Source organism: Oncorhynchus nerka, linkage group LG26, assembly GCF_034236695.1.
Source record: "Oncorhynchus nerka isolate Pitt River linkage group LG26, Oner_Uvic_2.0, whole genome shotgun sequence".
NCBI lineage: Eukaryota > Metazoa > Chordata > Actinopteri > Salmoniformes > Salmonidae > Oncorhynchus > Oncorhynchus nerka.
This window is the reverse complement of record NC_088421.1, coordinates 44,588,621-44,606,063: the sequence shown is the minus strand read 5'-3', so window position 1 is coordinate 44,606,063 and position 17,443 is coordinate 44,588,621. Positions and strand designations below refer to the sequence as shown.

Below are 17,443 nucleotides of genomic sequence, written 5' to 3'. Positions count from 1 at the left end.
TTCGGCGCATGTGACAAATAACATTTGATTTAATTTGCAGACTGTTCTAGTGTCCTCGCCAATTCATTGATACATATGTTCAAGAGGATGGGGCTCAAGTTGCATTCCTGTCTCACCCCCCAGCCCTGTGGAAAGAAATGTGTGTGTTTTTTCCCCATTTTAACCGCACACTTGTTGTTTGTGTACATGGATTTTATTATGTCATATATTTTTCCCCCAACACCACTTTCCATCAAGTTGTATAGCAGACCCTCATGCCAAATTGGGTCAAAAGCTTTTTTTTAAATCAACAAAGCATGAGAAGACTTTGCCTTTGTTTTGGTTGGTTGTTTAACATACTATAGTTTTAGCAAGTCGGTTAGGACATCTACTTTGTGCACGACATAAGTCATTTTTCCAACTAATGGTTTACAAACAGATTATTTCACTTATAATTCGCTGTATCACAATTCCAGTGGGTCAGAAGTTTACATACACTAAATTGACTGTGCCTCTTAAACAGCTTGGAAAATTCCAGAAAAGGATGTCATGGCTTTAGAAGCTTCTGATTGGCTAATTGATATCATTTGAGTCAATTGGAGGTGTACGTGTGGATGTATTTCAAGTGCTACCTTCAAACTCAGTGCCTCTTTGCTTGACATCATGGGAAAATCAAAATAAATCAGCCAAGACCTCAGAAAAAAATTGTAGACCTCCACATGTCTAGTTCATCCTTGGGAGCAATTTCCAAACGCCTGAAGGTACCACGTTCATCTGTACAAACAATTGTACGCAAGTATAAACACCATGGGACCACGCAGCCGTCATACCGTCAGGAAGGAGATGTGTTCTGTCTCCTAGAGATGAATGTACTTTGGTGCGAAAAGTGCCAATCAATCCCAGAACAACAGCATAGGACCTTGTGAAGATGCTAGAGGAAACAGGTACAAAAGTATCTATATCCATAGTGAAACGAGTCCTATATCGACATAACCTGAAAGGACGCTCAGCAAGGAAGAAGCCACTGCTCCAAAACCACCATTAAAAAGCAAGACTATGGTTTGCAATTGCACATGGGGACAAAGATCGTACTTTTTGGAGAAATGTCCTCTGATCTGATGAAACAAAAATAGAACTGTTTGGCCATAATGACCATTGTTATGTTTGGAGGAAAAAGGGGGAGGCTTGCAAGCTGAAGAACACCATCCCAACCGTGAAGCACGGGGGTGGCAGCATCATGTTGTGGGGGGGCTTTGCTGCAGGAGGGACTGGTGCAATTCACAAAATACATGGCATCATGAGGAAAGACAATTATGTGGATATATTGAAGCATCATCTCAAGACATCAGTCAGGAAGTTAAAGCTTGGTCGCAAATGGGTCTTCCAAATGGACATGGACACCAAGCACACTTCCAAAGTTGTAGTAAAATGGCTTAAGGTCAACAAAGTGAAGGTATTGGAGTGGCCAACACAAAGCCCTGACCTCAATCCCATAGAAAATGTATGGGCAGAACTGAAAAAGTGTGTGCGAGCAGAGACCTACAAACCTGACTCCGTTACACCAGTTCTGTCAGGAGGAATGGGACAAAATTCACCCAACTTATTGTGGGAAGCTTGTGGAAGGCAACCCGAAATGTTTGACCCAAGTTAAACAATTTAAAGGCAATTTACATTCTTCAAATAAGGTGGTGATCCTAACTGACCTAAAACAGGGAATTTTTTATAGGATTAAATGTCAGGAATTGTGAAAAACTGAGTTTAAATGTATTTGGCTAAGGTGTATGTAAACTTCCGACTTCAACTGTATATGTTTTTGCTGTTTGTTCTTTGTTATAGGGCCTAAAAGATTGGAGAAGTGGTTTATCCATACATCTCTGTTTTGGATAGATAAGTCTTTGTGTTGGTTGTTTAGTGTTTTCCAATTTTCCAAGATTTGGAAAATTGGTTTGGATTCTATGAATTCTTCAGTTACATTGAGTTGATTTCTGATGTGCTGTTCCTTCTTTTTCCGTAGTGTATTTCTGTATTGTTTTAGTGATTCACCATAGTGAAGGCGTAGACTCAGGTTTTCTGGGTCTCTATGTTTTTGGTTGGATAGGTTTCTCAATTTCTTTCTTAGGTTTTTGCATTCTTCATCAAACCATTTTTCATTGTTGTTAATTTCTTAGGTTGTCTGCTTCTCTCTCTCTCTCTCTCTTTCTCTCTCTCTCTCTTTCTCTCTCTCTCTCTCTTCTCTCTCTCTCTCTCTCTCTCTCTTTCTCTTTTATTTAGGAGCCAGAGGCAGTGGCTCGTGTGAGGCATGTGTAACACTAATGAGTCAGCAGTCTCTCTCTCTGTTCCTCTCGCTCTTTCCCTCTCTGACTCTCTCTCTGTTCCTCTCTCTCTGTTCCTCTCTCGCTCTTCTCTCTCTCTGTTCCTCTCTCTCTGTTCCTCTCTCTCTCTGTTCCTCTCTCTCTCTGACTCTCTCTCTCTGTTCCTCTCTCGCTCTTCTCTCTCTCTGTTCCTCTCTCTCTGTTCCTCTCTCGCTCTTCTCTCTCTCTGTTCCTCTCTCTCTGTTCCTCTCTCTCTGTTCCTCTCTCTCTCTGACTCTCTCTCTCTGTTCCTCTCTCGCTCTTCTCTCTCTCTGTTCCTCTCTCTCTGTTCCTCTCTCGCTCTTCTCTCTCTCTGTTCCTCTCTCTCTGTTCCTCTCTCTCTCTGTTCCTCTCTCTCTCTGTTCCTCTCTCACTGTTTCTCTCTCGCTGTTCCTCTCTCTCTGTTCCTCTCTCTCTGTTCCTCTCTCTCTCTGACTCTCTTTCTCTGTTCCTCTCTCTGTTCCTCTCTCTCTGTTCCTCTCTCTCTGTTCCCCTCTCTCTGACTCTCTCTCTGTTCCCCTCTCTCTGACTCTCTCTCTGTTCCTCTCTCTCTGTTCCTCTCTCTCTGACTCTCTCTCTGTTCCTCTCTCTCTCTGTTTCTCTCTCTCTGTCCCTCTCTCTCTCTGACTCTCTCTCTCTGTTCCTCTCTCGCTCTTCTCTCTCTCTGTTCCTCTCTCTCTGTTCTCTCTCTCTGTTCCTCTCTCTCTGTTCCTCTCTCTCTGTTCTCTCTCTCTGTTCCTCTCTCTCTGTTCCTCTCTCGCTGTCCTCTCTCTCTGTTCCCCTCTCTCTCTCTGACTCTGTTCCTCTCTCTGTTCCTCTCTCTGTTCCCCTCTCTCTGTTCCTCTCTCTCTCTCTCTCTGTTCCTCTCTCTCTGTTCCTCTCTCTCTCTTCTCTCTCTGTTCCTCTCTCTCTGTTCCTCTCTCTCTCTGTTCCTCTCTCTCTGGTCCTCTCTCTCTCTCTCTCTCTCTCTTCTCTCTCTGTTCCTCTCTCTCTGACTCTCTCTCTCTGCGCCTCTCTCTCTAACTCTCTCTCTGTTCCTCTCTCTCTGTCCCTCTCTCTCTCTGACTCTCTCTCTCTGTGCCTCTCTCTCTCTGTTCCTCTCTTTCTCTGACTCTCTCTCTCTGTTCCTCTCTCTCTGTCCCTCTCTCTCTCTGACTCTCTCTCTCTGTGCCTCTCTCTCTCTGTTCCTCTCTTTCTCTGACTCCCTCTCTCTGTTCCTCTCTTTCTCTGACTCTCTCTCTCTGTTCCTCTCTCTCTGACTCTCTCTCTCTGTTCCTCTCTCTCTGACCCTCTCTCTCTGACTCTCTCTCTCTGTTCCTCTCTCTCTGTTCCTCTCTCTCTGTTCCTCTCTCTCTCTGTTCCTCTCTCTCTCTGTTCCTCTCTGACTCTCTCTCTGTTCCTCTCTCTCTGACTCTCTCTCTGTTCCTCTCTCTCTGTTCCTCTCTCTCTCTGTTCCTCTCTGACTCTCTCTCTGTTCCTCTCTCTCTGACTCTCTCTCTGTTCCTCTCTCTCTGTTTCTCTCTCTCTCTGTTCCTCTCTCTCTATTCCTCTCTCTGTTCCTCTCTCTCTGTTCCTCTCTCTCTGACTCCTCTCTCTCTGTTCCTCTCTCTCTGACTCTCTCTCTCTGTTCCTCTCTCTCTGTTCCTCTCTGACTCTCTCTCTCTGTTCCTCTCTCTCTGTTCCTCTCTGACTCTCTCTCTCTGTTCCTCTCTCTCTATTCCTCTCTCTCTGTTCCTCTCTCTCTGTTCCTCTCTCTGTTTCTCTCTCTCTGTTCCTCTCTCTGACTCTCTCTCTCTGTTCCTCTCTCTCTGTTCCTCTCTCTCTGTTCCTCTCTATCTGACTCTCTCTGACTCTCTCTGTTCCTCTCTCTCTCTGTTCCTCTCTCTCTGTTCCTCTCTGACTCTCTCTCTGTTCCTCTCTCTCTGTTCCTCTCTCTCTGTTCCTCTCTCTCTGACTCTCCCTCTCTCTCTGGTCCTCTCTCTCTCCTCTCTCTCTGTTCCTCTCTCTCTCTGTTCCTCTCTCTCTCTGTTCCTCTCTCTCTCTGTTCCTCTCTCTCTGACTCTCTCTCTCTGTTCCTCTCTCTCTGTTCCTCTCTCTCTGACTCTCCCTCTCTCTCTGTTCCTCTCTCTCTGTTCCTCTCTCTCTGTTCCTCTCTCTCTGACTCTCTCTCTCTCTCTTTCTCTCTCTCTGTTTCTCTCTCTCTGTTTCTCTCTCTCTGTTTCTCTCTCTCTGTTCCTCTCTCTCTCTGTTCCTCTCTCTCTCAACAGACTCAGTGGCATGTGCAGTGCAACACTGATGAGTCAACAGTCAGGTTAATAATGACCTAAGGCCTAGTCATATCGGGTTGCAAAATTCCAGTAATTTGACCCAAAGTCACTGGTTTTCAAGAAATCCTGGTTGGAGGATTCCAGGATTTTGTCCTTAATCCCTCATAATATATATATATATACACACCTTATTTTTGTTGGCACCCAACTTTCTCCTTTCTTCCATTTGTTTGTATGCGTTTACCTTCAGACAAGTCCCGTGATACTTGTGGGGGTCGTAGAGTCAAACGGAGAACATCATCATGTTTGGGAGAGTCTCCCCTTTCCATAGTAGGGTCATAATAGTTCGGAAGTTACAGATGTTTTTGTGAGATTACCGATTTTGGGGATGTCCCATGGTCTTACCGACACCGTCGTAGCTCAGCCACCTTCCACTGCAGATGCAGAAGGTCGACAGGCTGATGTGATGGGTTGAGGCTCAGCCACCTTCCACTGCAGATGCAGAAGGTCGACAGGCTGATGTGATGGGTTGAGGCTCAGCCACCTTCCACTGCCGATGTGGAAGGCCGACAGGCTGATGTGATGGGTTGAGGCTCAGCCACCTTCCACTGCCGATGTGGAAGGTCGACAGGCTGATGTGATGGGTTGAGGCTCAGCCACCTTCCACTGCCGATGCAGGAAGGTCAACATAGGCTGATGTGATGGGTTGAGGCTCAGCCACCTTCCACTGCAGATGCGGAAGGTCGACATTGGCTGATGTGATGAGGCTCAGCCACCTTCCACTGCCGATGCGGAAGATCGACAGGCTGATGTGATGGGTTGAGGCTCAGCCACCTTCCACTGCAGATGCGGAAGGTCGACATTGGCTGATGTGATGGGTCGAGGCTCAGCCACCTTCCACTGCCGATGCAGGAAGGTCAACATAGGCTGATGTGATGGACTGAGGCTCAGCCACCTTCCACTGCCGATGCAGGAAGGTCAACATAGGCTGATGTGATGGGTTGAGGCTCAGCCACCTTCCACTGCCGATGTGGAAGGCCGACAGGCTGATGTGATGGGTTGAGGCTCAGCCACCTTCCACTGCAGATGCGGAAGGTCGACATTGGCTGATGTGATGGGTTGAGGCTCAGCCACCTTCCACTGCCGATGCAGGAAGGTCAACATAGGCTGATGTGATGGACTGAGGCTCAGCCACTTTCCACTGCCGATGCAGGAAGGTCAACATAGGCTGATGTGATGGGTTGAGGCTCAGCCACCTTCCACTGCCGATGTGGAAGGCCGACAGGCTGATGTGATGGGTTGAGGCTCAGCCTCTACAAATAAACAACAACTGATATCTCAAGTTTAAACTGACGGATTGTGATGGGGATTTTTTTAAATGATGTTGCTTAGATAGATGCGTCAACGGACTCTTAAGGATTTGAAATCACTGCAAGGCTGCCAGCTAGAGCAGTATGGATGCTGTCTTAATTGGCTGCCGGCTAGAGCAGTATGGATGCTGTCTTAATTGGCTGCCGGTTAGAGCAGTATGGATGCTGTCTTAATTGGCTGCCGGCTAGAGCAGTATGGATGCTGTCTTAATTGGCTGCCAGCTAGAGCAGTATGGATGCTGTCTTAATTGGCTGCCGGTTAGAGCAGTATGGATGCTGTCTTAATTGGCTGCCGGTTAGAGCAGTATGGATGCTGTCTTAATTGGCTGCCGGCTAGAGCAGTATGGATGCTGTCTTAATTGGCTGCCGGCTAGAGCAGTATGGATGCTGTCTTAATTGGCTGCCGGTTAGAGCAGTATGGATGCTGTCTTAATTGGCTGCCGGTTAGAGCAGTATGGATGCTGTCTTAATTGGCTGCCGGCAGTAGGATGCTGTCTTAATTGGCTGTATGGATGCTGTCTTAATTGGCTGCCGGCTAGAGCAGTATGGATGCTGTCTTAATTGGCTGCCGGTTAGAGCAGTATGGATGCTGTCTTAATTGGCTGCCGGTTAGAGCAGTATGGATGCTGTCTTAATTGGCTCTTAATTGGCTGCTGCGGTTAGAGCAGTATGGATGCTGTCTTAATTGGCTGCCGGCTAGAGCAGTATGGATGCTGTCTTAATTGGCTGCCGGTTAGAGCAGTATGGATGCTGTCTTAATTGGCTGCCGGCTAGAGCAGTATGGATGCTGTCTTAATTGGCTGCCAGCTAGAGCAGTATGGATGCTGTCTTAATTGGCTGCCGGTTAGAGCAGTATGGATGCTGTCTTAATTGGCTGCCGGTTAGAGCAGTATGGATGCTGTCTTAATTGGCTGCCGGCTAGAGCAGTATGGATGCTGTCTTAATTGGCTGCCGGCTAGAGCAGTATGGATGCTGTCTTAATTGGCTGCCGGTTAGAGCAGTATGGATGCTGTCTTAATTGGCTGCGGTTAGAGCAGTATGGATGCTGTCTTAATTGGCTGCCGGCTAGAGCAGTATGGATGCTGTCTTAATTGGCTGCCGGCTAGAGCAGTATGGATGCTGTCTTAATTGGCTGCGGCTAGAGCAGTATGGATGCTGTCTTAATTGGCTGCCGGCTAGAGCAGTATGGATGCTGTCTTAATTGGCTGCCGGCTAGAGCAGTATGGATGCTGTCTTAATTGGCTGCCGGTTAGAGCAGTATGGATGCTGTCTTAATTGGCTGCCGGCTAGAGCAGTATGGATGCTGTCTTAATTGGCTGCCGGCTAGAGCAGTATGGATGCTGTCTTAATTGGCTGCCGGCTAGAGCAGTATGGATGCTGTCTTAATTGGCTGCCGGCTAGAGCAGTATGGATGCTGTCTTAATTGGCTGCCGGCTAGAGCAGTATGGATGCTGTCTTAATTGGCCTGTCACCTCACCACCATCAACCACACACTGCTACTCCCGAGTCTAACGCACTGCGTCTCAGTGCTAGAGGCGTCACTACAGACCCTGGTTCGATTCCAGGCTGCATTACAACTGGCCGTGATTGGGAGTTACAGAAAGACTAAATATGAAGGCCTTTTCTGCTCAATTCGGATTTTTTTCTGTCACTAATTGGTCTTTTGACCAATCAGATAAGCTTTGAAAATATCTGTTGTGAAAGATCTGATGTGATTGATCAAAATACCAATTCGTTTTTTTTTTTAAATATCTGAATTTGGCTGCCTGTGTAAACACAGATGCTGATTTCAGGTCATATTTGTCCCTCTAATGGTGAAAGTTTAGGTACGCTGATATGAGTTCTGTGGCTAATTCTATACAAGGATAGATTGGTTACTACATCCAAGGCTGTGTGTGGACTCAGTGGTCTAATAATATAACAGCTGTCCAAAACATTCCTGCATTCCTGCAATATAGTGCATTACATTTGATCACAGCCCTATGGTCCTGGTCTAAAGTAGTGCACTAAATGGGGAATAGGGTGCCTTTTTAGGACATAGTGGTATTTGAGTGTTTGACATTATATATTTGACCTAGGACTGTAACACACCGGTTCACAAACACCCAGTCCTGCCCCCCCCTCCCTCCCAATTAGAAATCATTATTATTATTATTATTTAAATCACTTAATTCCTTCCTCCTCTCCTCTCCTCTCCTCTCCTCTCCTCTCATCTCATTTACATTTACATTTAAGTCATTTAGCAGACGCTCTTATCCAGAGCGACTTACAAATTGGTGCATTCACCTTATGACATCCAGTGGAACAGCCACTTTACAATAGTGCATCTAAATCTTTTAAGGGGGGGGGGTGAGAAGGATTACTTTATCCTATCCTAGGTATTCCTTAAAGAGGTGGGGTTTCAGGTGTCTCCGGAAGGTGGTGATTGACTCCGCTGTCCTGGCGTCGTGAGGGAGTTTGTTCCACCATTGGGGGGCCAGAGCAGCGAACAGTTTTGACTGGGCTGAGCGGGAACTGTACTTCCTCAGTGGTAGGGAGGCGAGCAGGCCAGAGGTGGATGAACGCAGTGCTCTCCTCTCCTCTCCTCCTCCTCTCCTCCCTCCCTCTCCTCTCCTCTCCTCTCCCCTCCCCTCCCTCCTCCCTCTCCTCCCTCCCTCCCTTTCCCTCTCCTCTCCTCTCCTCTCCTCTCCTCTCCCATTAAAGATAAATAACCACTCAAGTCATGCGATTTGCATAATTCCATTCCTACTTCAGTCAACTTCTTTATTTGTTTGTTTCTGTGTAGTTTATTTTTTGTTTGGTCTTGTGCAATCTGCAAACCGTCGCACTTTTACAAATGATATCATCGGGACGTACATACAAAAGGACCTGCTGGTTCGTGTCCAATAGGCGTACATGTAAACATTTAGTAAGTATCAATACATCCAAATACACAGATTTAAAACAAAACAAACATCATAATAAAACCTGTTAATCTCCTTTACGATTAAATACCGTAATGTTAATAATAACAAACGTAATACAAAGTTATGATGATGCTATAATTAAACAATTTAATTATTCTATTATATAAAATATTTTTTGTCAAGTAATGCATGTAGCTATAAAAAAAAAAAACGTGGTTATATTTGCGACATGTCAGTCATGCACGTGGTACAGGAGAGTCTTAACACACCACAGACGGATCACACACCTGGTCTCTAATACTTCCACTGCTCTACCAAGGTGCCCTCAGAGACAGAGCCTTTGGGACCTTCATTTAGTTTGGAGTTTGTCCTCTTGGGAATATTCAGATCGGTTTCATTGGTTCCATTTTACAGGAAACACTAAACACAATTTTTTTTTTTTTTTGGTTAGTGCCACCAACTAAATTTCGCTCTGCCCAGAGTACCCCTGAAGGACCCCCTTCATGTGCGTTTTAACCAGTAGGCCTATGGTCTCATGAGTCTTCTCTACTACCCCCTCTAGTACCCTCTCCTAGTACCCCTGGGTTGGGAACCACTGAACTAAACTAAGCACAGCCCTGGACTGTGCACCAAATTGCACTATATTCCCTATATAGTGCATTACATTTGATCACAGCCCTATGGTCCTGGTCTAAAGTAGTGCACTAAATGGGGAATAGGGTGCCTTTTTAGGACATAGTGGTATTTGAGTGTTTGACATTATATATTTGACCTAGGACTGTAACACACCGGTTCACAAACACCCAGTCCTGCCCCCCCCCTCCCTCCCAATTAGAAATCATTATTATTATTATTATTTATTATTTAAATCGCTTAATTCAGAAAAATAACTTAGCACCCTAAAATGAGAATCTTTTCCCTCTCTGGTTTATTTAGTCCTGTTCCTCTATCTGAATCTCTCTCTGGGTAACGGTTCCCCTGGTTTATTTAGTCCTGTTCCTCTCTCTGACTCTCTCTCTGGGTAACGGTTCCCCTGGTTTATTTAGTCCTGTTCCTCTATCTGACTCTCTCTCTGGGTAACGGTTCCCCTGGTTTATTTAGTCCTGTTCCTCTATCTGACTCTCTCTCTGGGTAACGGTTCCCCTGGTTTATTTAGTCCTGTTCCTCTCTGACTCTCTCTCTGGGTAACGGTTCCTCTGGTTTATTTAGTCCTGTTCCTCTATCTGACTCTCTCTCTGGGTAACGGTTCCCCTGGTTTATTTAGTCCTGTTCCTCTCTGACTCTCTCTCTGGGTAACGGTTCCCCTGGTTTATTTAGTCCTGTTCCTCTCTGACTCTCTCTCTGGGTAACGGTTCCCCTGGTTTATTTAGTCCTGTTCCTCTATCTGACTCTCTCTCTGGGTAACGGTTCCCCTGGTTTATTTAGTCCTGTTCCTCTATCTGACTCTCTCTCTGGGTAACGGTTCCCCTGGTTTATTTAGTCCTGTTCCTCTCTGACTCTCTCTCTGGGTAACGGTTCCCCTGGTTTATTTAGTCCTGTTCCTCTATCTGACTCTCTCTCTGGGTAACGGTTCCCCTGGTTTATTTAGTCCTGTTCCTCTCTGACTCTCTCTCTGGGTAACGGTTCCCCTGGTTTATTTAGTCCTGTTCCTCTATCTGACTCTCTCTCTGGGTAACGGTTCCCCTGGTTTATTTAGTCCTGTTCCTCTATCTGACTCGCTCTCTGGGTAACGGTTCTCCTGGTTTATTTAGTCCTGTTCCTCTCTGACTCTCTCTCTGGGTAACGGTTCCCCTGGTTTATTTAGTCCTGTTCCTCTCTGACTCTCTCTCTGGGTAACGGTTCCCCTGGTTTATTTAGTCCTGTTCCTCTCTGACTCTCTCTCTGGGTAACGGTTCCCCTGGTTTATTTAGTCCTGTTCCTCTATCTGACTCTCTCTCTGGGTAACGGTTCCCCTGGTTTATTTAGTCCTGTTCCTCTCTGACTCTCTCTCTGGGTAACGGTTCCCCTGGTTTATTTAGTCCTGTTCCTCCCCTGGAAGTCCTGTGGTTCCAGACCAGGTGTCAGTGTGTTCTAACGTGTACAACAGACACCTGTCTGTCTGTCCTCCCGCCTGTCTGTCCTCCTGTCCTTCCCTCACAGACGACGCCCCTGGCCACCTCGAGTTCCGTCGCGGCACCAATTTATCTACCAAAAAACACCAAAACAGACCGGGGTCAGGGGTCAGGTTGAATGGTTTTTGGTCATAGTCTTGTTATAATAGAGACAACAGGGTTAAGGTTCCTTCCATATCATTTTAGGCTGAGTCCCAAATGATATCCTGTTCCCTGTATAGTGCACTACTTTTAACCAGAGCCCTATTTCCTATATGGTGAACTACCAGGGTCAAAAGTAGTACACTATATAGGGAATAGGGTGCCATTGGCCATAGGGCTCTAGTCAAAAGTAGTGCACTATATAGGGAATAGGGTGCCATTTGGGATGCGAACCTCAGTCAATTCAATGTCATTCCTGACTCTGAGAGACAGACTAAAGACGTCCACCTTTACCAATATCAACATCAAGGGGGGTTTAGAAAACCCTCCACTAACTAAGATAAATCCTGTGATTAATGCTCTTAGACAAGGTTTTTCTAGGACCAGACACATGGGACAGACTAGACAGAGGTTTACAAACAGACCTCCTTATTCCTTATGAAACACACAGTCATGCCAAGACGTTCCAAAACAACATGGTTATTGTAGTATGGTCACGTGGTCATGTGTCACGGCTCCCCTTCTCAGAGAATGTGACAGAACTACAGGTTGACATTCATTTCAATAGGACAAACTAGTAGGGCATCACAAAGGCAGTCTTTTCCCAACCTCTCCTCGGCAACCACCAGCCTGTCCATGTATTATCACAACCTCTCCTCGGCAACCACCAGCCTGTCCATGTATTATCACAACCTCTCCTCGGCAACCACCAGCCTGTCCATGTATTATCACAACCTCTCCTCGGCAACCACCAGCCTGTCCATGTATTATCACAACCTCTCCTCGGCAACCACCAGCCTGTCCATGTATTATCACCTCTCCTCGACAACCCCCAGCCTGTCCATGTATCATCACCTCTCCTCGGCAACCCCCAGCCTGTCCATGTATCATCACCTCTCCTCGGCAACCCCCAGCCTGTCCATGTATTATCACCTCTCCTCGGCAACCACCAGCCTGTCCATGTATTATCACAAACTCTCCTCGGCAACCCCAGCCTGTCCATGTATCATCACCTCTCCTCGGCAACCACCAGCCTGTCCATGTATTATCACCTCTCCTCGGCAACCCCCAGCCTGTCCATGTATTATCACAAACTCTCCTCGACAACCACCAGCCTGTCCATGTATTATCACAACCTCTCCTCGGCAACCCCCAGCCTGTCCATGTATTATCACAACCTCTCCTCGGCAACCACCAGCCTGTCCATGTATTATCACAAACTCTCTCTCGGCAACCCCAGCCTGTCCATGTATTATCACAACCTCTCCTCGGCAACCCCAGCCTGTCCATGTATTATCACAACCTCTCCTCGGCAACCACCAGCCTGTCCATGTATTATCACAACCTCTCCTCGGCAACCCCCAGCCTGTCCATGTATTATCACCTCTCCTCGGCAACCCCCAGCCTGTCCATGTATTATCACAAACTCTCCTCGACAACCACCAGCCTGTCCATGTATTATCACAACCTCTCCTCGGCAACCCCCAGCCTGTCCATGTATTATCACAACCTCTCCTCGACAACCCCCAGCCTGTCCATGTATTATCACCTCTCCTCGGCAACCCCCAGCCTGTCCATGTATTATCACCTCTCCTCGGCAACCCCCAGCCTGTCCATGTATTATCACAACCTCTCCTCGGCAACCACCAGCCTGTCCATGTATTATCACAACCTCTCCTCGGCAACCCCCAGCCTGTCCATGTATTATCACAACCTCTCCTCGGCAACCACCAGCCTGTCCATGTATTATCACAACCTCTCCTCGGCAACCACCAGCCTGTCCATGTATTATCACCTCTCCTCGACAACCACCAGCCTGTCCATGTATTTGAACTGTTCCAGAACTAGCACACCTGATGCTACAACCGAGCACTTGACTACTATAAATCAGGCGCTAGTTCAGGGCTACAACAACATTGTGAAACGTCCCCGAGGAGAGATTTGAAAAATGGCTGACATTGAGAATCATGGGCTCTCTCTATACCCAATAAAGCAACATAGAATCTTCTCTTCATGAACTGATCTAGGACCAGTATTGCGCTTAACCTTCATATAGTAAAGGTCAGGACTGGCCAGGAGTATGCTGATCCTTGATAAGTGCTTAGGAGCGACTTCTACTTGCTTACAGGTTGCACTGACCAATAGGAACTCACACGGGGACAACAGCACACCCTAGTGGATTAATATAACAATTACACCAACAGAACTGGCCACATGCAACTAGGATTCAATCTGATCGCAGGTTATCGGCATTGTGACTTTTAAAGGTAATATCCGATTGAGTTTTCCTGTAAATGGAATCCACGCGAACGCGGGAACATTTCCTGCCTATCAGCCAGGATCTAATTTAATCCCGGCCGAAAACATGTGAACGGTTCTTTCAAAATCCGGTTCTTTTCAAACCCCCATTTGAGTCATTATACACGTCATGTTAAGAAGGTAACACTTATAAAATCACATTAAAGAGAGAAATGATGTATTAAAGTAATTCCGGTATTCACAGAGTGAAACGCATTGCAACCGTCCAACATCAAAACAACCCTTCTTATAAAACCTACTGTATATATATACTGACTGCACAAAACATTATGAACACCTACTGTATATATATACTGACTGCACAAAACATTATGAACACCTACTGTATATATATACTGACTGCACAAAACATTATGAACACCTACTGTATATATATACTGACTGCACAAAACATTATGAACACCTACTGTATATATATACTGACTGCACAAAACATTATGGACACCTACTGTATATATATACTGACTGCACAAAACATTATGAACACCTACTGTATATATATACTGACTGCACAAAACATTATGGACACCTACTGTATATATATACTGACTGCACAAAACATTATGAACACCTGCTCTTTCCACGACACAGACTGACCAGGGGAATCCAGGTGAAACATATCATCCCTTATTGATGTCACTTGTTAAATCCACTTCAAATCAGTGTAGATGAAGGGGAGGAGACCTGGTTAAACTCAATATTAGGAAGATGTTCACTCGGTGTATACTGTAGGATTTAAACCCAATGTTTTGTAGGAGTTAGTGTGGAGGCCTTGCTAACTGGGCCAATGTTATAAGGGGTAGGGAAGGGAACTAGTTTGTAGGAGAGTAGGGGTTTGGGAAGGGGACTAGTCTGTAGGAGAGTAGGGGGTAGGGAAGGGGACTAGTCTGCAGGAGAGGAAGGAGACTAGTTTGTGGGAGGGTAGGGGTTAGGGAAGGGGACTAGTTTGTAGGAGGGTAGGGGTTAAGGAAGGGGACTAGTTTGTGGGAGGGTGGGGGTTAAGGAAGGGGACTAGTTTGTAGGAGGGTAGGGGTTAGGAAGGGGACTAGTTTGTGGGAGGGTAGGGGTTAAGGAGGGGACTAGTTTGTGGGAAGGTAGGGGTTAAGGAAGGGGACTAGTTTGTGGGAGGGTGGGGGTTAAGGAAGGGGTCTAGTTTGTAGGAGGGTAGGGGTTAAGGAAGGGGACTAGTTTGTGGGAGGGTAGGGGTTAAGGAAGGGGACTAGTTTGTGGGAAGGTAGGGGTTAAGGAAGGGGACTAGTTTGTGGGAAGGTAGGGGTTAGGGAAGGGGACTAGTTTGTAGGAGGGTAGGGGTTAAGGAAGGGGACTAGTTTGTGGGAGGGTAGGGGTTAGGGAAGGGGACTAGTTTGTAGTAGGGTAGGGGTTAAGGAAGGGGACTAGTTTGTGGGAGGGTAGGGGTTAAGGAAGGGGACTAGTTTGTAGTAGGGTAGGGGTTAGGGAAGGGGACTAGTTTGTAGTAGGGTAGGGGTTAAGGAAGGGGACTAGTTTGTGGGAGGGTAGGGGTTAAGGAAGGGGACTAGTTTGTAGGAGGGTAGGGGTTAGGGAAGGGGACTAGTTTGTAGTAGGGTAGGGGTTAAGGAAGGGGACTAGTTTGTGGGAGGGTGGGGGTTAAGGAAGGGGTCTAGTTTGTAGGAGGGTAGGGGTTAAGGAAGGGGACTAGTTTGTGGGAGGGTAGGGGTTAAGGAAGGGGACTAGTTTGTGGGAAGGTAGGGGTTAAGGAAGGGGACTAGTTTGTGGGAAGGTAGGGGTTAGGGAAGGGGACTAGTTTGTAGGAGGGTAGGGGTTAAGGAAGGGGACTAGTTTGTGGGAGGGTAGGGGTTAGGGAAGGGGACTAGTTTGTAGTAGGGTAGGGGTTAAGGAAGGGGACTAGTTTGTGGGAGGGTAGGGGTTAAGGAAGGGGACTAGTTTGTAGTAGGGTAGGGGTTAAGGAAGGGGACTAGTTTGTGGGAGAGTAGGGGTTAGGGAAGGGGACTAGTTTGTGGGAGGGTAGGGGTTAAGGAAGGGGACTAGTTTGTGGGAGGGTAGGGGTTAGGGAAGGGGACTAGTTTGTAGGAGGGTAGGGGTTAAGGAAGGGGACTAGTTTGTGGGAGGGTAGGGGTTAGGGAAGGGGACTAGTTTGTAGTAGGGTAGGGGTTAAGGAAGGGGACTAGTTTGTGGGAGGGTAGGGGTTAAGGAAGGGGACTAGTTTGTAGTAGGGTAGGGGTTAAGGAAGGGGACTAGTTTGTGGGAGGGTAGGGGTTAGGGAAGGGGACTAGTTTGTAGGAGGGTAGGGGTTAAGGAAGGGGACTAGTTTGTGGGAGGGTAGGGGTTAGGGAAGGGGACTTAGTTTGTAGTAGGGTAGGGGTTAAGGAAGGGGACTAGTTTGTGGGAGGGTAGGGGTTAGGGAAGGGGACTAGTTTGTAGGAGGGTAGGGGTTAAGGAAGGGGACTAGTTTGTGGGAGGGTAGGGGTTAGGGAAGGGGACTTAGTTTGTAGTAGGGTAGGGGTTAAGGAAGGGGACTAGTTTGTTGGAGGGTAGGGGTTAGGGAAGGGGACTAGTTTGTAGGAATGGTAGGGGTTAAGGAAGGGGACTAGTTTGTGGGAGGGTAGGGGTTAGGGAAGGGGACTTAGTTTGTAGTAGGGTAGGGGTTAAGGAAGGGGACTAGTTTGTGGGAGGGTAGGGGTTAGGGAAGGGGACTAATTTGTAGGAGGGTAGGGGTTAAGGAAGGGGACTAGTTTGTGGGAGGGTAGGGGTTAGGGAAGGGGACTAGTTTGTGGGAGGGTAGGGGTTAGGGAAGGGGACTAGTTTGTGGGAGGGTAGGGGTTAAGGAAGGGGACTGGTTTGTGGGAGGATAGGGGTTAAGGAAGGGGACTAGGCTGGTACTATAGTTCCTATGTTTCTAAATGGAACCTGGCTAGCACCTGAGTGGAATATAAAGACAGTAGGGTCAACTCTTTACATGTGCTCCTCTGATCCTACTGATGGCCTTCCAGACTCAGTATCCCAGAAGCACTACTGCTGCTCACCAGATCGAGGAGCTGTCCTGTAGTTTCTGAAGGCACTAGGGTAGAGTTGCACCCTTTCCCTTTGTCTAATGTTTTTACAGGTTGAAATGTCTCGCTTTGGCCAAACTCTGCTTCTCTCAGTCTCTGGCTAGCTAGCCAGGCTACTGTTTCTGTATAGGACCAGGCTAGGAGAGTTAGCATGACTACTGTTTCTGTATAGGACCAGGCTCGGAGAGTTAGCATGACTTAATGTTTCTGTATAGGACCAGGCTAGGAGAGTTAGCATGACTACTGTCTCTGTATAGGACCAGGCTAGGAGAGTTAGCATGACTAATGTTTCTGTATAGGACCAGGCTAGGAGAGTTAGCATGACTACTGTCTCTGTATAGGACCAGGCTAGGAGAGTTAGCATGACTACTGTCTCTGTATAGGACCAGGCTAGGAGAGTTAGCATGACTACTGTTTCTGTATAGGACCAGGCTAGGAGAGTTAGCATGACTACTGTCTCTGTATAGGACCAGGCTAGGAGAGTTAGCATGACTACTGTTTCTGTATAGGACCAGGCTAGGAGAGTTAGCATGACTACTGTTTCTGTATAGGACCAGGCTAGGAGAGTTAGCATAACTACTGTCTCTGTATAGGACCAGGCTAGGAGAGTTAGCATGACTACTGTCTCTGTATAGGACCAGGCTAGGAGAGTTAGCATGACTACTGTTTCTGTATAGGACCAGGCTAGGAGAGTTAGCATGACTACTGTCTCTGTATAGGACCAGGCTAGGAGAGTTAGCATGACTACTGTCTCTGTATAGGACCAGGCTAGGAGAGTTGCTGGTTGCTCACTGGAGGAAACTCATTCTCATCATCCAGACAGACGGGACCAGCAGCAAACTCATGTTCTGGGATCACCTCTCCCTTCTTAGCCCCACCATCCTCAGAGTAACCTGGGGAGGAGAGGAGGAGAGGGGTTACAGGTAAAGTTATATATATATACACACAC

At 47.0% G+C, this 17,443-nt stretch overlaps 1 protein-coding gene across 1 annotated transcript in view; it reads right to left on the bottom strand.

Moving 5' to 3' along the window:
* Positions 1–8,704: 8,704 nt before the first annotated feature.
* wipi1 (WD repeat domain, phosphoinositide interacting 1) overlaps positions 8,705–17,443 on the bottom strand; it is a 41,309-nt gene continuing 32,570 nt past the window's right edge. Inside the window, exons 13-14 of the mRNA XM_065010825.1 lie at positions 17,287–17,387; positions 8,705–11,057 (exon numbers count right to left, since the gene is read on the bottom strand). Coding sequence (XP_064866897.1) covers positions 11,007–11,057; positions 17,287–17,387 — 152 coding nt within the window. The 3' untranslated portion in view covers positions 8,705–11,006. The remainder of the gene's footprint in view (positions 11,058–17,286; positions 17,388–17,443) is intronic.